The sequence below is a fragment of the Dromaius novaehollandiae genome, chromosome 5, assembly GCF_036370855.1.
Source record: "Dromaius novaehollandiae isolate bDroNov1 chromosome 5, bDroNov1.hap1, whole genome shotgun sequence".
Taxonomy (NCBI): domain Eukaryota; kingdom Metazoa; phylum Chordata; class Aves; order Casuariiformes; family Dromaiidae; genus Dromaius; species Dromaius novaehollandiae.
In genome coordinates this window covers 36,060,378-36,079,494 of record NC_088102.1, presented here as the reverse complement: position 1 = coordinate 36,079,494, position 19,117 = coordinate 36,060,378, and the positions used below count along the sequence as shown (strand labels likewise).

Below are 19,117 nucleotides of genomic sequence, written 5' to 3'. Positions count from 1 at the left end.
CTGAAAAGATCTGTTGGTTTTGAAAGTCATGCTGAGACAAGCGTCTCAGCTATACTTCCTGAGATTTGGGATGGAGAAGGGCTGAGTAAGGAAGAAGCGTGCATGACTTCACCCGGTCTGCTGCTTTATGAAGCAAACTTGAGAAGAAAGTTTCTTGTCCTAATATTCCTGGCTCAGCTATCCTAATCAAGGGTATGAACAGCTGAGGGATATTTTGCCCAAATGCATGTTATGGGACTGAAATTCACCTTAACTCTGCCTAGTAGGAATAAACTGTTTTAACCATACAATGGCATTTCTGTATTTTTAGACATTCTAATATATTATGTGTTTGAAATCCCAGAATGCATTACACTAAAGCCACATTATTTATTAATTAATTTATTAATTAATTTATTTATTTTCTCCTTGTGGTGTCACTACAGGACAGAGTTAAAACCCTTCAACTCTGTTATGGGCTTATTCCTATTTATTTGTGCAGTAGTTACGTCTTTGTGATTCATTTACCATGAATCACCAATTAACCTGAAATATAGTTACATGGTTCCAACAGTAACTACCTCGAAGCATCTGGAACAGTTTTCTTGATTTTTCTTCTTTTTAATTAAAAAAGTGTCATACAAACAATATGCAATAAATGTAAAAGGTTATCATATATGAAGATTTCAATAACTTTATTGTATTAATACGTTATTTTAAATGATTTTAAATGTCAACAATATATGGTATTCTCCAGGATGACCTAGAAGCTCTATCCAACTTTAAAGTTTCACAAAAAATTTGGAGCATACTGGCTAGTCCAGCTAAATTCTGAGTTGCTTTACTCTGTGTATATGCTTTTATCTTGCCAGGATAAATCCTGTGGTTTTGGTTGGCTGCTTTGTGTTCTTCAAGCCTAACAAAAACCTTGAGTCTCCGTTTAAGGCAAAAATCCTTCTCCCTAACCTGGACATTTCCGTATGAAAACATAAAATGTGTACTATGCAAATGCATATACCAGTAAAGAAAGAAGTACTTGTTCAAGCCAAATCTGTTGCTCAGGCAACATCTGTTGCATAATTTGGAGACTGCGTACAGTTCTTTAAAACACCTCTTATTTTATTTTCAGGATTTATGCTTCCTGTGTTCTGATTTAGGACCTATTGACAGCTGTAAAGGAGAATGTAATTTTCTTTTGCCTAGATAGAGTGGATATTTCAAGAAAAAAAATAATTATATTGAAATATGCTGTTTCCTTTCCTTTCAAGTTACTGTATTATTTTTAGTATCACCAAATCTTACAAAATCAATGCATCTACTTTTCAGAGAAAAGTGATTCAGCCTTTATAAAAGTGAACTTTTTATTTTTTAGATCAGTTTTCACATACCTATGGTCATATGAATCATTCCAGTTTATCTCTACAAATCAATATCGTAAAGGTTAAAAGTGCACAGTCAGTAAAAATGTTATCAAAAGTATCTTCTGTAATAAAAGACTATTTTGAAACTCTTCAGCAGTATAACCATTCCGTAGCTACAGTATAGAATAAAAGCTTTACAAATTAGCAAGGTATTTTCATAAGATTAATTGCTATTATCTGCTTATTGACACACCTGGGAGGAGATGGTTTATTTTCAGTAAAAACTTCACAAACTGGCTATGGGCACTGTCTGTGGTTTTTACACTGCTACACAGAATTCTTTCTAATTACTTAAGAGGTGTCTTTAACAAAGCCTAGTGATTTTTTTCCTGACTTAGCATATGACTCTTCTGTAGTCCTTCAATAAAGATAAGTGGCAAAAGAAGATCCTTACAGAGTGTTGCAAAGTAAAATGAAAGAAATAGATATAATATAGCATTTCTTGAAATGCAGTAAATTAAGTTTTTCTCATTAAAATTGAATGCTTACAATTTGCCTGTTTGACATATGCCTGTGATGTCCCATGTATCCATAACCAACAGTTATCCTCCTGGGAATGAGCTAGTTGTTGGAAAGTTAGCTACACTCAGCAGGAATTGCTGCTATGATTTTCAAGGCTAAGGGGAAGTTATGGTAATTACCAGTCTTGACTACTGAGTGAGGAACCAGCCCGCAGGGGAACTGTTTCCCCAGTGGGCTTATGTGTTGACAGTTTTTTTCCCTCCCGTAGCTTTGAAGAAACAGTGGGATACTTTGGGATAAAGCCAAAGCCTGGTGAGAAGGAGATCACACCAAACTATGTTTTCACGGTGTGGTATGAGTTCTGCAGTGACTTCAAGACCATTTGGAAGCGCGAGAGCAAAAGCATTTCCAAGGAAAGGTAAGGTTCTAATAAAGTCATTAATACCATTTTAGATGTCTGGGAAACTGTTCCTTCTCAAACCCAACAAATTATACTCCTGTATTTCACAGGCGTCATTGTTTTCTTTCAGATCTAATGGACATCAAGGAAAGATTATTCCCTCAGGGTACGTAGGAAAATTCACCAAAGGCACGCTGTCCCCACAAAAAGATAAACACATATAATCTGATAAATTACACTTTTGTAACCCCTTCCAATTACTAGCTAGTAAAATGAAAGGGGAGCTGTGCTAATTTGTAACAGATTGCTTCTCTGTGCATTTTCATGTTGAACTAGCCTAAATGAGGCGATATTGCTGTCGCAGACAGTACAGACAAATAAAAGTGAATGCTTTTCCAGTTAATATACTGCACTTGCATCAAAGGGAAGCCCCAGAGATTCAGGCCACACTTAGCACAGTGTCGAAGCCCCACACTGAATTTACAGCAGTGCTTCTGACTTTTGATATCCTGCTGAGGACATCAAACTACGTGCCGCTAGATCTCACCACACTCCCCTGATTTTATTAGTTTGAGTAAAAAAATAAAATATAAAACCTTCAATTATTTGCTCGATTTTTTTTGAAGAAGCTAAAAATCTTTTACAAAGAGAAAACAATTCCATTACAAGCACAGCATGCTTACCGTATCTCACTCTGTTTGAAAAGACAAAATGGGTGGTAATGTCGTCATGCTTTGGAAAAAAATGGATTAATCACTTTCAGCATGAAATATAAATCCAGTTGCATATTCCAAATTGACATGGGCTTAACAAAAAACTTCTTGAAAGATATCAGCAGAAGAAGTAGACTCACTCACACTTATATTCTCCTTTTTGCTCTTGATGGAAATTTTAGATTGGTGTAAAAGCACACTTTTAGAGGACCAGATGTAGAGAGTATAAATTTTGAAATTGTCAACCTTATGAATGTTGTTTTAAAGATTTACAGGTTTTAAACAGTTAAAAGTCATAGCTTTTTGCATCGTGTATATTATGAATAAGTTGATTTAAGAAGCTGACAACTGTGAACATTTACAGAGAATCTTTTATTTTCTTTGTGCCTTGCTCAACATATTATGGATTAAAAACTAAAATAAATAGTCATTGAGCAGATTGATATAATCATGCTCAAGGATCAGCTCAGGAAAATATTTTCTGCTGATTCATAATTTACCATTTTCATTCCATACAGTTCTGAGGACTACAAATTAATATTCAAGAGAAAATCTAGACCATATATCCATTCCTTTTTAATTTATGTAATTACCGCCTTGCTGATGGCATACAATGATTCCTTCAAAGAAACTGATTTTAACTGCCATGTAAAGGTTTTAACACTGCATCGAGACTCGTATCAAGAAACTTTGAAAAGTTTTGTTAATATATTCAAGAAATCTTTTCTGTAAGTAAACTGCTGTTTTCTGTGATTTGTTGCACAGAAGGGTGAGGTGAGAATTTCTCATGGTTTAATAAATCTATATCTAGAATGTAAAAATAAAAATATAGTGCAAATATTTGATTAGTTTCTTTAAATGTATTTAATCCTATTCATAAATGTAAAGCAATACCAGTAGAATGCAGAACACCAGTTACTACGTTTCTTCAAGGTACTGACATTTTCTGGACTATATAGACTGTTTTTCAGAGTTCACTTCAAATTATTTTCACAGTTTCATTAATCTTGAAAGGACAATTCATTGTCCTTTACATTTGAAATCTGGGTGTTTCATCAAGACAATGAGCTGCTGAAATGAGGAGCCTTGTGTAATAACTAAATTAGAATGACAGAAGAACTGTTTTCATCATCCTAAAATGTTCTGAAATGTGCTGCTGAAAAGAAGAACATCATGAAACAACTAAATTAAAATGATGGAAAATATATTTTCATCATCTGAAAATTTCTTGTAAAGTCATGACCCTTTAAGGATTCTGTTTTACAAAGTGCGAGACTAGCAGTTGACTACCTGCTGTCCAAGAGAGTTTGAGAGAAAGCTAAGAGTCATTGTATGTGCTCATTGGTAACTAAAAACCTTAGTATGACAGGAATGGACAGCTGTCTTCCATAGCTGGGTAAAGCTAATTAATTGGATGCACTATTTGTTTTGCATTTTTAGAGATTGTAATTAAAAGAAAAAATTGTTTATCATCAACCATTTGTTGAAGGAAGAATTGGCAGTGTGGGCCAGTATTTTCAAACTTGGCCTACAGATCGGTCTGCCCTTCAAAGCTCAGGAGGAGCTGCAGGAACTTAGCACAAAATGTCTCTGAATTAGGCTAGTCATGTACATACCTAACTATGGATTTCATTGTTTAGATTTACATGAAAATGTTAATATTGGATTATATTCTGTCTCTCATCAAAAATGGCTCAGAAAGTTCAGTATGTAATTACAATACACAGAATTACTATTGATGTGCCAATCCAAATGTGTCATTAAAATATATTAGCTAAAAATCAGTAGTGGCAAGACTAGCAAAAAGAGATCTAAGATTCTGAAATTAAAATGTTTTACAAAAAAACTACTTTGGATTGTATAACAGACAACTTAAAAAATCTCTGAATTTCAGGAAGAAGGAGGCCAGTACCACCTTTAACTGAATGACAACCTCAGCTGCAAGATCTTGTTTTGTCTAAAAACTACTTGGCTTCTAAATGTAACAAAACTGTAGAAATCTAATTAGATTTCTATGAGACTTTTTCTTAAAGTAAAGGAAACACTTTAACTGGGCTGCCCTATGCTTAACCTACCATGAAAATAAATTAGCTGCCTGCAAAATATAGTAGAATCATTGTCTCTTTCCTGGACAAAATTTGCACATCATTTAGAAATGCAAGACAGAGTTAGAGACAGATAACAAACGTAGATAGATATAATAAATGCCTGTAGAGATAATATGAAGACAATTTTCAAAACCATGTTCCTGATAGAAATATGATGGTAGTTTGCCTTCAGATGCAGTATTTCCTTCAATGTCAGAATGCAACTGCAGTACCATAAAATTTGCTTTGAAGATCACCTCTTCATTACTCCCAAATAGTTCCGTGTAAATGCACCATAATACTCACCACATGTTGGAGGCATGTGAGATTTTGTTCTGCCTAAAGATCCATTTTTGGTTTTGGCACCTTTTTAATTTGTACGTCTGTGTGTCCAGGTGCATCAACTGTTTTTTTGCTTTCTTCTGTTTATAAAATTTTGCGATGCTAACTGAATTGAAGAGTAAAACAAAGATAGATTTTTCTGGTAATGAGGCACATATCCCATGGTATACTGCATATAATTCCATTCTCATTTTCTTTTTGGGGACTATTACTTTTTTGAGTGGGTATGCCTATGATTTCAGAATCAACTTAAATGTATATTAACAAAAATTTATATGTATTAAATATATATGAATAGTTTTCTATATGTCTATCAAAGCATATATTGAAAATCTGTTAAAGTGTTATTTTAAAGGTTATCCTAGCAAAGTCTGAATATAGGAAAAAAGTATAAATGTTGGAAAAATACCAGTAGCTTGCAATGAGTATTTTCATCACAAACTGTGATTGTATGTCACAAAAACAATCTGACAAAGATTATCATTACATGCTAAGGGGCTTACCCTTTAATTTTGAAGTAATTGCATATGAACGGAAGCATTTCTGTTAATTTCTTCCACTGCTTACACTGTGAAGATAAGATTGCTACAGTAGTCATCGTACTGGATTAAGTCATCTCTTTCAGGTTGAACATAGATAAAAATTTTATAGCTGAGAAACAGAAATCAGAAGAGGAAAAGAGAACCTAAGTTTGTCTCTGGTTGGAGAAGATGTAATTGTTATTTAATCAACAGAATTATACACTCCATATTCAGCATAGGACAAAGCATATTCTTTTTTTCTTAATGCCTTTTTTGTTCTTGAATTCCATCTCAGGCAAAAAACACGTTGATAGTCTCACCTTAATCTTTTTGCGAAAAAAACTTTATGCTGACTTCTTTGCCACAAAGGCAAGAAAACCTTTGAAAAGCAGAAAGTCTGCATGTAACAGTGGAAGTAGCTGGTGGTAGACAGGAAGATATCCTAAAAATAAAAAAGGCATGAAGAAGTCCTCAGTTTGTTTTTAAGAGTAATTTGGTGTTGGCTTTAGCTTTGTACTTAACTCTTCCATTTTTGGTGTTCATTTACTAAATACAGAATTAGTTGTTTTGGTTGCTCTCTATTTGTGCAAGTGAAGAGAGTAAGTTTGAGGACGTCTTATTTGTAATACCACATATCATAAGAAATACCTGTAAGTAGCAAAACTTCGTAGCAGTGCTGGTTAATTCAATATTTAATATTTTTAAGTTGGATTTTTTAAAATAATACGCAATTAAACTAATCTGTGATGCTCTCTTGCACATAACAAATGAATGAAAACTTACAGAAACACTTGCCGGAGAGGAAGCAATGAATTAAATTTTCATTTTCAATATTACAGTAAGCAAGGCAGAGAAGTAAACTTTGGTTCAAGAAGGTATATCAGTTTTAGAAGATCAGATTTATTTTATAGTTTGATTTCAAAATTAAATGTCTTCAACTGTATTTTGCAGAAATGGCAAAATTTAACATAAAGTGGTGCTTTCCACTTTTGTAGTGCCAAGAACACTTACAACATTTTTAACTCACATCCTTTCTATCTAATCATGGTACCTGTCGTGGTTCTGTCCACACCCACATAACTTCATGAAATGGAATGGGGAAGTTACTGATAAGCATGCAGATACATGGTACAGGTACTTGGAATAAGAAAATACTTAATCCAGGTGAAACTTCAATGACTTTTTGAATAGAAGTTAATTACTCAATTCGGAATTTGTGCAAGACCTACAGAATTGAACTGTTATGTTATTCTTCAGAAAAAGAAATAAAAAATAGAAAAATACCAAAAGTCCTAAGGCACCAGAGTAAAATCCAAGCAGTTAAGTTTTACCACATATCTGAAGACAGCAGCTAGAATCTGATTAAAAATGCTGGCATTAAACTGTGTGGCTCTATGACCAAAAGTGAAGTTAGTACTAATGGTTATAGTTATAGATCTGCATATTATGCATATGTTAATGTGCTTTCCATGGGAAAGTAGTTAAATGTATTGGTTTTGATAATATGTGTGGCTTATATATGGTTACACTGTGGTTTCACTGTAACCTCCTATAGTATCCCACACATGGTTAAAACCTTGCCTGGAGCCTTTAAACAGTACAAATAATTCATTCATAATTTTTGTTGGTGCTGTTTAGATAGTAGACATTTGATTAATCTAATGCATTATATGACCATTGTAGTATGTTATCATTCCTGCCATGTGTATTTCACAATAGATTTGGAAGCTGGCCTTCTCACTTTGTAGTGATAGTTAAGCTAAATATCTTTGAGCAGTGTGGAAATCTGTGGCATCACCTCTCTATATTTTCCTTTCAAAGGGAAAAATACTAAGCAGTCTCCTCTCAGTATGAGGGCAGCCACATCCTTTCTCAGCTTTTCTTCTCTTTTGCCAGTTTTTCTTCCCTCTTGGCCTCTAAATTTGCATGTATTGTATGCCATGTATATGTTCTCTAAGACAACAAAAAACAGGGTGAGAGTCCAGATTTGCAGGCTTTTTAATCTATTTATATTATGATAGAACGCACTGTACTGAGCGTTAGTCAAACACTCCAGAAAAGGGTGTCATCCAGTTATCATACAAGCCACATGTATGATATAAACCAAAAAGATGAATGTGACAAATACTGTTTAATTAGTGTGATAATAAGCTACTGGTCTAACAACTGGCAAATTAGCATCATACCGTAAGTGAAGTTTTAAGGAAAGATTTGAAATATGACCATTAGTGACCACAGATTTGTGCCAGGAGTTCCTTGCATACATAGTTGCAGCATGGGGAAAAGGCAGTATATTTGTAAGAACATTTGATAAATGAGCCCTAAAAGCTGGTGGCATTACCAGGCTGGAGGCCAATAGTTCATTGATATTTAAAAGCTTTTGGACTGAATTTAAGTAAATTGCGATAGAGTGAGGGAAGAGAAGGAGAAAAGAAGGTGGTGATATGAGTGAAGGGATGAGTTCTGCATTCCTACAGTTGCATTTTGAGTAGATTTTGGGTGGCCAATGTAGCCTTTGTCTATACCAGCAAAGTAACGTTGAAGTAGCTGGTACTTGAATTAGTGAAGAGTTTTACCAGCTTGTTTAGCAATGTTAGCAGAGAAAAAAGGCAGAATTTTTACATGTTTTTGAGGTAAAGTTCTAGCTATGGGGCAAACTGAAGAGGCAATTACAAATAACAGGACTGTGTGGCAAAACAGAGTTGGCTAGTTTCCAGAGAGCATACAATAGATCTGTCAAGGTGCTGCATGAAAGCTCTTGCTCTTGGAAGAAAAAAATGTTTGTCTCTTTAGGTGTTTCTAAGAAAGGGCTAGAGAACAAAACAAAAAACATTGCTGAATGCTTATATGAAACTACAGTGAATTCGTATGTAGTTCTGTTCTCTTCTCCGGAAGAACATAGGAGATCTAGAAGAGGTAAGAAGAATGATAAGGTACAGAACAGTTTCTGCTTAAGGAACAGTTTAAATAAAATGGAATTCTTCAGCTTGGAGAAGAGCCTACTGAAAAGGGTCTGTACAAGCATGAATGAATAGACATAAAGCAGAGAGATCTGTACAAGCACGAATGGTGAATCAGAAGTAGTCGTTACATATCTAATGTACATCTAATACACATCTAATCCAACAATTGAAGAGCATCAAGTGAAGCTAGCAGCTGGATGGTACAGATATGATGGCACTGCTTTACAGTAGGTGTACTTAATCTGTTGAATAGTTTGCTGCAATGTCATAGACGCCATAAGTTTACATTGCTTCAAAAAGATGACAGTACAAATTTGTGTAAGAAAAAACTATGAAGTGCTGTTACATATGAAGAGAGTTTCTGGCTAAGAAAGTATTCTGGGGTCTATCACTGTGTGTTTTGACTGTCCTAACATGCTTCCTAGATATTTACTACTGGCCAGCCTCAGATGAGCTGTAGTATATTTTTCGTATTATCTGGTTTAGCCTCTTTTCTTTCTATTGGTTGTTCTTATGCGCCAGCTTTCATAAAGGCATAACATTAGGGTTTATTCTCCTGTCTACAGAGCTAAAATTTGTCATCTATTTTGTTCAGATAATCAGCACGCTGTCAGTAGATCCTGAAAAAATAAAAACAAGTCTATTAGCCACTTGAGATTTGGAGACCAATTGCGTTGGCCACATACATTTTACTGTATTTGTACTGGTTTAGTCAGTGACAAATACAGTAAAATGTATGTTGTCAGTGTCATGCCAGTTAATATACAGGCATTTCTTCTAAAATTTTGAGATTGGAGTCTAGCCATTATGTTGTACAGGCTCACAATGTTTTCAGAAATTTCAGGATTAGTTTATGGGCTGCATACGGAAATTATCATGTGGCTGAGAGCTGTCAGGCATGAAACACTTCAATGGAATTCGAGCTATGGGGACATTTTTAGTCTCTTAAAGGGAGACAGTGTTCTACTGTGATATGGGTCCAAGATGGGTATGCAGTTTGGCTCTAGGTTGAACGGTTGATGTTGACTTGATCATTTCTACCCACATGTGATGATTTGGATTGCACAATTATTCCTATGCCAGCACAGTTTCGTGGGAGAAAGTTTGAACTTTGTGTGAGCCATGGAAAGCTGAAGTGCCACAGAAGGGCCATCCCAAGCTATTTCATATCCACATAACCCACTAGCTGCATTGAAGGAGCTATAGAATCAAAGAGAATATTCCAGAATATCAAGAGTTGAGAGAAAACCAGATTATTTTGTCTCTGTGCACACATCTCTGCACAGCAGTAGAGCCAGAACATCCATGAGTAGCAACTAGCTTGTCTAGAAGGGTTTCTGTTTATCCTGACCAAGGGCTTTAGAGTGCAGACTGCGCCAGCTCACACCTTCTTCTGTCTGACTTGAAGGATCATAAGGTTATCAGTTTAGTTCCTGGTTTGACAATATCTTTTACTGTAAGGGCGAAAAGTATTTTCATGAGCGTGTCAAGGACGTTTTTTAAAAGTGCAAGCTTATATGTAGATTTCGTTTCTGTTTCTTCAGTTACAAAATAAAAGTAATTGACTGTATTTTCATTAGTATGATATGATGTTAGAGGCCTGACTTGTATCTGATTTACAGAGGAAGTCAACACGTGCCCCTGAGAGGCAGGCAAAAGTAAATGGTCATCCCATTAATTATAGTAGAGATCCATGTATAGTACTGAAGTCATGTTTCTCCTGTTTAAAAATTCCTTGTTTTGATCACTTCATTCAATTTTGTTTTCCATATTGTGTGTTAATGTACAGTAATACTTGCTGTTACAGTTGGTGCCACATCTCCTATATTCCTTAGGGTATATTGACCTCTTTTGTTCACTGCTGAATGAGAGTAATGTTTCTTTTGAACACATCCATGTTGCAGCTGGTCAGATTTCATGGCTTAACCAACCTGCATTCCTGAACTTTGCTTTTTTTAACTCCTAAACACACTGAAGCACCAAACAATATTAATCCTTAGTGTCTTGGAGTGGAAAGTAGACATGAGCTGTGTCATTCACTGATTAATGCTGTCCAAAACACAGTGTGTGAGAAATATCTATGATTTCATTGCCTCCTCTACTGAAAAGATTTTAAGCCATGCATTTATTTAAAAAAGCATGGCAGAGGCCTCCACTGAGATGACCCTGACAGAAGTAAATCTTCAGCTGTTTTCTGTAAAGTCTAGCCATTGCTGTTTTGGCTGTGAAAAAAGATTTTTTTTCAATGTTGTAATTATTCATGCTTAGACTGTTCTGTCCCTTGAGTTACACAGTCTCCAAACTATTTATGGAAGATAAAATTATTACCTTTATTATTGACATATGCTATTAGCCTAAGAAGGATCCATAGTCTTGTTATAATTAAGATACACTGAACAAAAACTACTTGAACTTTTGTAAATATTTCTAAATGCTGGAGAAAGGGGGAAGAATGTCTCATGTCATTGTTTTCTAAATCAGCACCTTCATACCTTTTCTTCCTTCTGTGTCGTGATCAGCTGCTCTGTTGTCCTTATTGGTCTTTTTTGTCCTCTCTACTGCTCTGTTAATTTCCTTGCCACTCTTTTCTTTTCTGTGTTTTATTGCTCATTTCTATCCCTTCTTGCCTTTCTCTTTTACATCTATTTCTGTTGAATTTTCTATTCCCCTTTCTTTCTCCTTGCTTTCACATCTGTTAGCTTCAGTCCCAATTTCTCTTCCCTAAATTCTCTAAAAGTTGGCTAGGCTAGTGTATCCATCCATGCTATTGTACACTGATGCAAGAAGAAAAAAAACATCTTTTCCTTGAGTCGGTTCCTTTGCATGTCTCCAAACTCCCCTTCATGGTCATGCCACTGTAAATGAACAGTTCATGTGAACTACTCCCATATGCATTAGCTGCCACAGCAAAAACTCGGAAGAAATGGGGATAGTGCAGTTGGTGGGATGCTTGGTTCATATTGTTCAGCCTATGCCTGCACGTTGCGAATTGGGAAACTCAGGGCTGGATTCTGCTACTGTTCATTCCAGGATCAGGCTCTTGAAGAGGCTACTCCTGTCACGCTAAATGTGAATATGAATTGAACTTCTCTAAATCTAAGACCTAATCAGTCCCTGTTCTCTTAACCATCTGGTCATTTTACTATCTGAATGATTTCTCTGCCTCCCTAAGAAGCCCTTTTACTAGGTAAGACTCGGCAACTTACAGTTGGTGTCTCCTTTAATATTCATCTAACAAATGAGCTCAAGCAAGATAGAGTAAGCATTTTAAGCCCTTATTTTGCAAAACTCAGCACCTATTCATACACTAGTTAGTCTAGTAAATCTAAGGTAAATGTTTTAGTAATGTTTTTGAATTCTTCTTAAGCTCTTTTGTTGGCTATTATACTCAACACAAGACTTCAGTGCATTTCTCATAGTCTCAGAAAAATTCTTTTCCTTTTCACCTGATTTCTATAAAGTACACAATATTAAAATTGGCCATCTTCATTAGTATCTAGTATAACTGCAGTTACTCTCAGGAAGAAGGGAAATTTTAAAGAATGATGCATTTGTTTAATTTACATTTTAACATTCTGTCACTTAGCTTTTGTTTTACTATAAATAGACTTTGAGTAAGTAATTGCTGAACAATTAACAATAGCCAAGGAGGTTTATGCTTTTGTAGGAAGAAGTTCAACAATTTAAGTCTATATAAATTCTCATAAGCTTTACCTTAAAGACCTTTATATCACATTTAATAGTTTATTTGAAGTTAATTAAAAATAATAGTATATTGTGTGTTATATCTGCGGGTTGGTTAGTGACAATGTATGGGTCTAAGAGAATGGCAGAAAATAATAAGGAATTTAGTTCTGTTATTTCAAATGTGCTTTTTTGTAGTTTTGCTCTTTCTATATTATATTCATCTCTAGGCCTTCTAATTTTAGTATTTTACTGAAAAGTTTTTCAGACAAAGTTATGATAGTATTTGATTTGCACAAATGGCAACATCACTTCTATTTGTACTAAGCAAAAGTGGTAGAAAAAAGACAATGAGCAGAAAAGAGGCATACCTTAGTTGAATTAGCTAAGTTTGTCTAGTCACTAGTTAATTGTTCTTTTATTCATAAAGTGTGTGTCTCTGTTGATTTTACTTGTCTGTTTCAGTAATAGACTCAGTCAAATGGGTGCATAATCTGCCTGCATGAGGGTGAAGAATATTGTGTGTGTTTATAAGTTTTGGTGGAAGGCTATCATAACTTTTCATGGACAATTAAAATTACATTTTCATTTCTAGAGGGTTTTTTTCATGAAGGTGAAATAACGGAAAGTAATATGAAGATTAGACTTCTGTTGTCCTTAGCCAGAATGTTTTATGATTTGCAATTCGGATAGTTTCACATTATTTCATTTTTCTCATTTCAAGAACACAATAGCCAGTTCTAGGATCCTCTCCGTGTTTAACAAGGAGCTATTTTTATTTATAAGGTACCTTTACAGTGATGTAATTACTGAGCTGACCACTTTCTTAAAACTAGAGCCAGCTGACTTTAAAAAATTCGAAAGAGTTACATTCATCTTCAATTATGTACTTATGTTTCTGAGAATGCCTGCTAATCTTATCAGGCACATGTTAGCAAAGTGATTTTTTTTTTTCCTCCTAAGGAGAGCAAAGTGCAATATATAATTAGTCTGTCATTTTTATGAGCCACATATCACATGATTCAAATCATGTTGTTATTTTGTATTCCAAACTGTGCATTTTATTTAAAAATTCTAATAGGTTTCCTGGAAATTGTGCAACTATGGAATAAAATACACAGATCAAAGCTAGGCCTCAATCAGTGAAGTGCACAATGTTCTTTTTAAGTGTAAAAGTTCATAATCCCTAGAATACTCCCTTCAGATGAAAATGTGGACTCTGAATGTTTGAAAACTGTTTGGAAAACAGTCCTAGGGCCAAGAGAATGTGATTGAAAAGAAATCGTGATCAAAATAGGCAAGAAAACTTGTAGATGCGGGGAAAACTAATGAAGTGTTAAATAGACTACAGGTATTTTTAAAACTGTGCAGAAGCATAATTTCATGTTTGTATATTTGAGGGTGTACTTACAGCTTGAACCACTGTAGTAGCTGAACAGTGGTGGAAATAAGATTTCTTAAAAGTAGTGTACTGTTTCCTTCTGTTCTTAAGCACTGAAAAATGAGAAATCACAAACACCAATAACTACCCAGTAGAAGCTTCAAAAATGCGTAGCTTGGACAAGGAACGTTAGGTTCCGGTGCTGAACGCTGATAAGCACAATAATGAATTTATGAAACTGTTTTATATTTTTAAAAAGATGTCCAGAATCTGGTTTGCTGCTAGTATTACAGTGAGGAAGGAAGCACATATCAGTAATTGAAGCTATAATCCACATTACTTTTTGCTTTTCTTCCAGAATTCCTCAAAAATTGAGTGTGTCAAAAGTGGTTTGAACTGGACATGGTATTTTAAATACCTTTTGACTAGCCACAGCACAATTATTTCTACTAGTGGAAAAAATTAAATTAGAGAAGAAAGTAGAATTTGTCATTTGAAGAGTGCCAAGAAATGTGTTGTTTGTAGGAAAAGACTGATTTGGTGTGCATTAGTGAAAATTGGATTGATGAGTTTTCTTTGCTCGTTTGCTAATAGAAATTCACTTGCAACTTCTTTCCCTCTGCATTTCACATATGGTAGTATAAACTACGTGTCCTTAGCATCAACATTTTAAAGGCACTGATAGCTGGACAGATCCTATCTTAGGAGTGCCAAGAATTTTCCTTCCTTTTTATCGCTATGTTTGGGACATAATTTCTTCTGCCCTCTATTCTGTGTGTAAGAGAAGAAAGCAAAGTCCCTTTCTGTTAAACTCTTCTCCTTTTCCTTCTGATTGAACTTCTGATTGGGTTCTCCATGTTAAATCCCAACTGAAACAAGGGTTCTGCCTGCAAGACCCTAAGAGTAAAAGGCAAGAATAGAGGAATCAGATTGATTTTCTTCTTTCCCCTTATCTCAGTAGTACCGTTAGTAGATTGGTCTGTAGCTGCCCACAAGACTATTTTAACTGTTCCTAGGTAAGAACCTCTTCTAACTTGCCTTTCCTCCCATCCCCACATCACTTAGGTTCGTCAATCAATTCCATCTAAAGGAATGGAGAAAACATTAAAATAAAACCGACATTTCAAGGTTTTCGGAGGATGTGTAATGTGTAGCCTGGCAAATGGTTAATATAATGTCCAGAAAAATTCTAATTAGACATAATGAAAGATAGTATAGTGTAATCAAATCAACCTAAAATGTACTAAAATAGTCTATTCTGTATATAGAAAAGATCTAGCCAGCTAGATTTTGATTTTTAAGAGGAGTATGCTCTTGCTTCTTTCACCGCGGCTGTTTTCATTTCATTTCAAAGAAATTCTTAAAAAACACAGGTCCTGCAAGGAGAACAATATGAGAGAAATCTTTTGCCTGGTGAGATTTTCAGTGAGCAGTACAGGCAGACTGCCCTTTTGCATTTGATTTTCACCTTAGTTAAAAAAGTATTCTGACCTACTTTTAATACATTATTAAGTGCCTTTGAATAGTAATTAGCAGTTTCTTGAGCTAATGTGCCTGAAGAAGGCAGTGGAAATGGTTCTTGCAGGTAGAAGTGTATACCAATCAGAGGTAGAACAATTTTAATTTCTTTGAATCTAATAATGTCTTCTGTGTGTATTTTGTTTCAGAATTAAAGTGGCTCAGCAATCAGTAAGCAAGTTAACTGCAGAGAAGAAAGTTGAAACAAAGAAAATCAATCCTACAGCTAGCCTGGTATGATGTATTTCTCAGCATGACATTCAGAATGTTATTTGTTACAGTATTCTGGTCATTCAGAAATATGGTGGTTTTTTCATTCTTGTTGAAGTGTGATGTAGTATGCTTCATCAGTTTGAACGTAGCAGATTAATATTCTTCCCAAGGAAAAATCTTTAAACTCATGCCTACAGTAATTCAACAATTAAGTTCAAAACTTACTTTAGTTGTGGGTAGGCATGGCTCTGCTAGTTTAGATAACAAGATATGACAAGAGGTGCCGTTCTGGTTTCTTCCCCTGTGCCACTGAAGTCTCCTGTACTTTCTTTCATGCTATTTAGTACATTGGGGCTGATTGTATAAATTTATCCGATGTCCAAGTCTCTTGTTTTCTTCAAAACCTTACAAAAATTGGTTGCTCTGTTGAGTAATGGCAGAAGGGATTAAATTCCCCTGTTGTTCCTTGCTCTTCCCCAGGGTTTTTTGATAGGAGACAAAAAGAGGACTAGTAATTTACACTGCATTCCCTTTGGGTGGAGATCAAAACCATTTTTTGCCTGTGGGCAAGATACATAAGTCAGAGCAGCATCTCAGACTGTAGGAACAAGATACTAAGGGAAGGAAATGTACATGAAGGAATCACTGTATTACTTCCAGTCCCAGAAGAGCATATCAATTGCAGGACAGGCGACAGAGATATAAATGACAGCACTTGCTTGAGAAGAGGGCATTAGACAACATAATTAGCCAATACTAAGTTAAAGCCTCTGTGTCACTGGACATAGCCATCCTGGACAAGAGAGGGTACTAGTTTCACATGAATTTGAAAGGTATTCAGGTTTATCTAGTTAGTCTTCACAGAGCTTGTTGCTAATCTGGGTGTTTTTAAAGGCACAGTATTAGTTAGTAAAGGCACAGTGTAGCTAAAGCAAACTCCATTTCTCTGTAATAAGCAATAAACTGGTTCTGATCCTTCCTTGAGTGCTTCAGGAGTTAATTTTTTGGAATTAAAGAAAAGTCTAATCTGGTATGACTAGTTTTGTACTTCTCAGTATTCTAGACCACATGCTTATGGCAGCTTGAGAACAGATGGCAAGTTAGAGAAAAGAATGATAATAAAACTCTTTTTTTCTTAAACAACAGAAAGAAAGACTACGTCAGAAGGAAGCCAATGTGACCACCAACTGAAAGAAGACGCATGAAAATAATGAGAGTGTGACTTAATACCTTGCATGATGCTTTACTATGCCCATTCCCAAGGGAGCACCTTATGTTAGATGTTGAATTCTGCTTTGCTGATCTGTTCCAAGACAATCCACTAATGAGTTTTCAGTTCCTTCGAAGGGGTTTGTACAATAAGTAGAGAGAGTTCTCTTAGAATTTGTTTACATGCTAACTCTAGAATGATTTTCTGTAACTCTTCCTTACATTGCTTAAAATGTATCTATTTTTAATGGTTATTTGAAGTACTCTATGCATAATGCATTAATATGGAAGAGCTATTATCTTGATGCTGAGTTAAGCAATGACTAACAACCTGTAGGTTATTTACAGAGACTTTGTGTAGATTATAGGAAATATGTCATTCAGCTCACAAGAGACTATTACACCATATTTTTTTGTTACTTCAGTAGTAACTGAGGTAAAATAGATTGATGCTAAATAATTTTATAGTGTCTAAGTATTGGATGCATCTTTCTAAAACTGATTACATCTAATAATAGATTTATTCTGTATTTTACTATAAGTATTTTTGTAGAAGCCTCAGCTTATGTCATACATTGAAATGGAAACGATATTTTGCACATGAAAGAAATAGCTTCAAATTCTATAGTTGTATGATTGAAGGCATAACTGGTTCATTACTTTCATGGTTTTGACCTAACATCTCCTACATTCTGAACTCCAAAGGAAAAATGATAAAAATATATATTTTTATTTCAGTGTGTATTGAAACTATGACCTCCATAAAATAATGTATTTATTAGTCATTTTTCATTGAACTAAAATACAATAATGTATCTCCCTAAAGTCATACGTTGACCATTACATCTCGGGCTTTCAAGTCTATTGACAGCTTTCTTTTAAACTGAATATCTCACTCTAGAACATATTTTGCAGCCCACTCTTGTCTCCCTGGTTTTGTATGAATTAAGTGTCAAGGAAGAAATAAGAGAATCTTGCTGTCATCTTGGAACATTATAACCATTGCGTGTAAAGTAACATTTAGATCCTGAAAAAGCCTAGAGAATATCCACTGTTACTTGAAGATTTTGACTGCATTTTAAGGATTCAGATGCAAGGAGATGTCTTGCAGCAGGAATTAGTTTAAGGTAAAACAGAAAAGTGACTCAAATACAAATACAGTAATGACCTATAAATAGGAACAACAAACTGGAGAAAACATGCTTCTGATTGCTGTTCATAAGGAAGAAATTCCCTTTCTTATGATAAGGGTGTCTGAATTTTGTGAGCAATAGAGAAGTTAGGTGAAGCAAAAAAGTACAAAAATATAATGGGGAGAAGGCATTAATCCTTTGCTTTAGTAGATGGAAAGAATATACATGAAAGTAACGTTATGGGTTATCCATATAGCAAATTAGAGAATCTGTGATAAGACGTAGGGTAAAGTCGGCACTAGAAATGTATGCTTATTAAAGAAAACCACAGTTTGGAGACCCCATTCGTGAATGTAACTTGAAGATTTCATATGTTGCAGGTTTCTTACATAGTTATTTCTGTCATTCCTGCATAAATAAAAATAAGGGAATCAGGTTTGCCCTGTACGTTTTAGAGTTTCTAACTGCTACAGAAACATTTGAGATTTGTAAGCATAGTTCATATGAAAGCAGTCAATAGCAGACCAGCAAATATAAACTAACTTGTAGTTTCATTTTTGTTTTTCATGATTAATGAGGATATTTGTGGGGAAAAAAGTTTGCTAGGTATTCCCATTGAAGAAAAGTAAATTCCAAAGATCTAAGCTTTCAGTCTTCCAACAAATGTGTAAAGTACATTTATTTCTAACATTGTTAGTGATAAACAACAGGAGCAATAATGCTTATACAAGCCAAAGAATAAAAGTAAGCAAGACAGTTCCGATGAGTCTTTAAGTAGAGCTTTCATATGGTTTTCTACCTACTATGAAGATAGTGTATATTGCCATTTGAGTTGATTGGGAATTTTTCAATGAACTGTTCTTACTTGAAAAATCAGTCAACAAAACTAGTACTGTTTGTGAGAAAGGATTGGTCTTGAAAATTCTCGTGAAAAGTATATTATGTGAAAAAGGCTTTAAAATTTTGATATATCCTGTTTCAAAATTTCTTAATACAAAGTTTCATTTTTCAGTTCCAATTGACTTTTCATTTAGAAGTGTTGAATAATGTACACAAAAAGGGATTACAATTAAAATTATTGATGTAAAGCA

General features: G+C 34.8%; 1 protein-coding gene across 2 annotated transcripts in view; it reads left to right on the top strand.

Annotated features, from left to right (window-relative positions):
• FMN1 (formin 1) overlaps nucleotides 1-19,117 on the top strand; it is a 147,144-nt gene extending 128,027 nt beyond the window's left edge. Inside the window, exons 15-18 of one of the 2 annotated variants that reach the window (XM_026093934.2) lie at nucleotides 2,131-2,280; nucleotides 2,393-2,428; nucleotides 15,621-15,705; nucleotides 16,831-19,117. In XM_026093934.2, coding sequence (XP_025949719.1) covers nucleotides 2,131-2,280; nucleotides 2,393-2,428; nucleotides 15,621-15,705; nucleotides 16,831-16,875 — 316 coding nt within the window. In that variant the 3' untranslated portion in view covers nucleotides 16,876-19,117. The remainder of the gene's footprint in view (nucleotides 1-2,130; nucleotides 2,281-2,392; nucleotides 2,429-15,620; nucleotides 15,706-16,830) is intronic. The other variant, XM_026093935.2, reaches the window with a different exon arrangement.